Source organism: Plectropomus leopardus, unplaced genomic scaffold (assembly GCF_008729295.1).
Source record: "Plectropomus leopardus isolate mb unplaced genomic scaffold, YSFRI_Pleo_2.0 unplaced_scaffold15251, whole genome shotgun sequence".
In the NCBI taxonomy this organism is placed as follows: Eukaryota; Metazoa; Chordata; class Actinopteri; order Perciformes; family Serranidae; genus Plectropomus; species Plectropomus leopardus.
In genome coordinates, this window is record NW_024616336.1 from 1 (window position 1) to 4,119 (window position 4,119).

General features: G+C 44.2%; 1 protein-coding gene across 1 annotated transcript; it reads left to right on the top strand.

The window, feature by feature from the left end:
• The first annotated feature begins 6 nt into the window (after nt 1-6).
• LOC121964328 (tyrosine-protein phosphatase non-receptor type 23-like) lies at nt 7-3,698 on the top strand. The gene is made up of 3 exons (XM_042514540.1): nt 7-486; nt 1,382-1,566; nt 3,446-3,698. The coding sequence occupies exons 1-3, from the start codon at nt 253-255 to the stop codon at nt 3,552-3,554; spliced, it is 528 nt and encodes a 175-aa protein (XP_042370474.1). The 5' UTR covers nt 7-252; the 3' UTR covers nt 3,555-3,698.
• Nucleotides 3,699-4,119: the final 421 nt, after the last annotated feature.

The following is a 4,119-nucleotide window of genomic DNA, read 5'->3' on the forward strand; positions in this document are numbered from 1 at the left end:
CAGGACGGCGAGCGGCGGAAGAAGAGCTCGCAGGGTGTCCTGCTGATCCAGGGTGACCCGTACCAGGCGCCGGAGCGCGTGGCCCGCCTGCACGGTGAGCTGGAGCGTTTCCGAGCGCAGGTGGAGTCCTTGGAGCGGCCGTCGGACGGGGAGGGCGGCCTGTCGGTGCTCGACGCCCGCTGGAAGGAGTTGCAGGACCAGCAGGAGAAGGACGCCCGCCAGCTGTCCATCGCCATCGCCCGCTGCTACACCATGAAGAACCGCCACCAGGATGTCATGCCATACGACCTAAACCGCGTGGTGCTGCAATCCGGCAAAGACGACTACATCAACGCCAGCTATGTGGAGGAGCTGTCGCCGTACTGCCCCCGCCTCATCGCCACGCAGGCGCCGCTCACCGGCACGGCGGCCGACTTCTGGCTGATGGTGTACGAGCAGAAGGTGTCGCTGGTGGTCATGCTGGTGTCGGAGCAGGAAGTAGAGAAGGTAACGTCTCAAGTTTGTCTCTGATTGTGTCTCTGATTGTGTCTCTGCGAGGTCACTGAGGAAACGTCCTCAGTCCTTCAGTGTTTTGGAGCTTTCTGTCGCCTCTCATGGTCTTCATCAGCAGGTCTCTGATAGCCAATGGGGCGTCAGGAGGTCGGCAGGTTCTTGGCAGAGGGGCGTGTGTTTAGAGACCCGCGGTTACCTCGGTAACATACAGATATTTGGGATCTTAAATTTTCATGTTCGGACTTTTGTAAGCTGGGACTTTAAAAATGAGGCCCCGAGTTCAAAGTCCATATAGTCCCTTTCAGAGCTTTCAGTCACATCACATGGTCTTCATCAGTAACGAATCACGGTTTGTCCTGAAAGTTTGGGAAAGTCATGGAGTTTTGTTTGTTTGTTTGTTTGTCTGTTTGTGTAATAACACATGGAGTGTTCAAGGACTGTTGCAAATTTGAATGACCAGCAGTAATTTCAGTTTTTTCAATTTATGTCTGATAAATGTGGCCTGCGGTTTGGAGGGCATGGATTCTTTAAAAATCACCAAAACAATTAAGAAAAAAATGACCAATTTTTTTCTTTAAAGATTTTATTTTATTTTATTTAAAGAATACCAAAGTGGCAGATTTTATTTTTTAAATTTTTTTTTAAAGAAAATCTGTTTTCTTCAAAAGATGGCAGTAAAATAAAAGTAAAATATAATTTCCAGCCATTTAAAGTTGTAAGGCCTCCCCTTAAGCCAAAATAAAACCGTCAGTCCTGAAGTCCTGGAAAAGTCTTGATAAGAACGTGTGTGAACGGTGCTCAGAGCAGCGGCCTGTTGCAGGAAATGGAGAATGATTGATGGAGGACGCGCCGTGTTTTTTGTCTCTAACTCGGTCTCGTTGTCTTTCAGGGGAAAGTCGTGCGCTACTTCCCGACGGAGCGCGGCCAGCAGCTCTCCCAGGGGCCAATCACACTCAGCCTCACCACGCAGAAGACCACGCCCACTCATGTGGAGCGAATGATCAGCCTGCAGTACCGTGACCAGAGCCTGAAACGCACCGTTGTCCACCTGCAGTTCACCTCCTGGCCCGAGCTGTACGTCACTCTTAACTGTTTTATTTTTATGATTTCACTCTTTATTATTTTGTTTTTTATTATTTCACCCTTTATTATTATCATGTTTTTATTATTTAGCCGGGCTGTACGTCACTCTTTATTGTTTTAATTTTATGATTTTACTCTTTACTTTTTTATTTTTTATTATAGAATAGAATAGAATAGAATATTCCTTTATTGATCCCCCATTGGGGGAAATTCCAAATGTTACAGCAGCATGAAAAAAGAAAAGTGAAATGTAACAAAGAAAATAACAATAACAATAACAATAACAATAAATAAGTAATAAAATAAGTATGTACATAGAGGAAATAGGGTATGTACACATAATAATAATTAAGTAATAGAATAGTATGTACACAAAAGATGGATTAGAGAATAGTACAAAAATTTGTTGTGCAAATTACTCTGGGATGAATTTTGGATGAAGCCAGTTTTGTTCCCATCAGCCAGTGATGCTGATGTTATAGAGTCTTATTGCAGATGGGATGAATGACCTGCGGTAGCGCTCCTTCTTGCAGGGTGGATGTCTCAGTCTGTTGCTGAAGGAGCTGCTTAAAGCCCCCACAGTCTCATGCAGTGGGTGAGAGGGGTTGTCCATGATGGATGTGAGCTTTGCTAACATCCTCCTCTCACCCACCTCCTCAATGGTGTCCAGGGAGCAGTCCAGGACAGAACCGGCCCTCCTGACCAGTCTGTTCAGTCTCTTTCTGTCCCGATCTGTGCTCCCTGCTCCCCAGCAGACCGCTGCATAGAAAAGAGCAGATGCTACCACAGTGTCATAGAATGTCCGGAGCAGAGTCTTGCACACTCCAAAGGACCTCAGTCTTCTCAGCAGGTGGAGACGACTCTGGCCCTTCTTGTACAGGACATCTGTGTTATTAGACCAGTCCAGTTTATTGTTAAGGTGAACACCCAGGTATCGATAGGTCTCCACCATCTCAATGTCCAGACCCTGGATGTTCACCTGTGTAGTCTGGGGTGTCTTCCTCCTGCGGAAGTCAATAACCATCTCCTTTGTCTTACTGGCGTTGAGCTGGAGATGGTTCTGCTCACACCAGTTGACAAAGTCCATGATGACGGTCCTGTACTCCCGCTCGTCCCCCTCAGATATGCACCCAACGATGGCTGTATCATCGGAGAACTTCTGGAGGTGACAGCTCCCAGAGTTGTAGTGGTAGTCTGAAGTGTACAGGGTGAAGAGAAAGGGGGAGAGCACTGTCCCCTGAGGGGCCCCGGTGCTGCAGACTACCATATCCATATATTATTTCACTCTTTATTATTTTATTTTTTATTATTTCACCTTTTATTATTGTCATGTTTTTATTATTTAACCAGGCTGTACGTCACTCTTTATTATTTAGTTTTTATTATTTCACTCTTTATTATTTTATTGTTATTATTTAATTCAAGCTATATGCCACTCTTTATCCTTTTGTTTTTATTATTTCACTCTTTATTATTTCTTTTTTTATTTAGCCCGAGCTATACATCGTTTATCTTATTTTGTATTATTCAAGCCTTTATTATTTTTATTTTTATTATTTCACTCTTTGTTATTTTGCTTTTATTATTTAATCCAAGTTTTATGTCACTCTTTATTATTTTATTTTTGTTATTTTACTCTCTATTATTTTGTTTTATTATTTAGCCTGAGCTGTCCATCAGTCATTATTATTTTATTTGTACTATTTCATTCTTTATTATTTTGTTTTTATTTAAGCCAAACTTTATGTCACTTTGTATTATTCAGCATCCAACATAACACTGTTTTTTATTATTCAACCTTTAACCTGATTATTTAACGTGACCAGATGGTGCTTTGATTCTGACCTCATCTTCTTCATATCTTCATCAGAGGTCTTCCTGACAGCAAGAGCAGCCTGCTGAGCTTCATCCAGGAGGTTCACGGACACTACCTCCACCAGAGGCCGCTTCACACACCTGTGGTGGTGCACTGCAGGTGAGTGTGTGACGCTGATGACGTCACTGCAGGAGGGTTTCCGTCGCAGATTTGCAGAAAAGCTGAAGTGATATTTAATAAAACTGATAAAACTCACGGAGCTGACTGTGTTTCCACTGAGTGATGCTCTGCCACTTCTCCTCTGATAACATCCCAGTAACCATGGCGACAGATGTTCAAAATGTCAGCAGCTTTATTTCTATTGCAGCCACCGCACTAGCCGTCATTATTTCCAATCCGAGGCCACGTAGGCGTGTTATGGAGCCGTGATGGAAAGGCGAGCCCCTTAAATGTGGGAGCGGACACATATGAGGGATTTCTGGGAGATGTAGTCCACGATTTCACAGAGGAATTGTGGGTTAAAAACTTTCTCAGAGTTATGTGATGCAATAACAGCTCTTGTAGCTCCTGCTGCATCATGAGGGAGCCAGTTCCTGTGACCTCTCAGCGTCATGTGACCTCACAGCGTCATGTGACCTCACAGCAACATGTGACCTCTCAGCGTCATGTGACCTCACAGCATCATGTGACCTCACAGCATCATGTGACCTCACAGCGTCATGTGACCT

Excerpts from the sequence above, each read along its gene's own strand:
- LOC121964328 (XM_042514540.1), top strand. The coding sequence starts at position 253 with ATGAAGAACCGCCACCAGGATGTCATGCCATACGACCTAAACCGCGTG. Across the intron at positions 487-1,381 it reads CGGAGCAGGAAGTAGAGAAG|GGGAAAGTCGTGCGCTACTT; the intron begins GTAACGTCTCAA and ends GTTGTCTTTCAG. Across the intron at positions 1,567-3,445 it reads TTCACCTCCTGGCCCGAGCT|AGGTCTTCCTGACAGCAAGA; the intron begins GTACGTCACTCT and ends TATCTTCATCAG.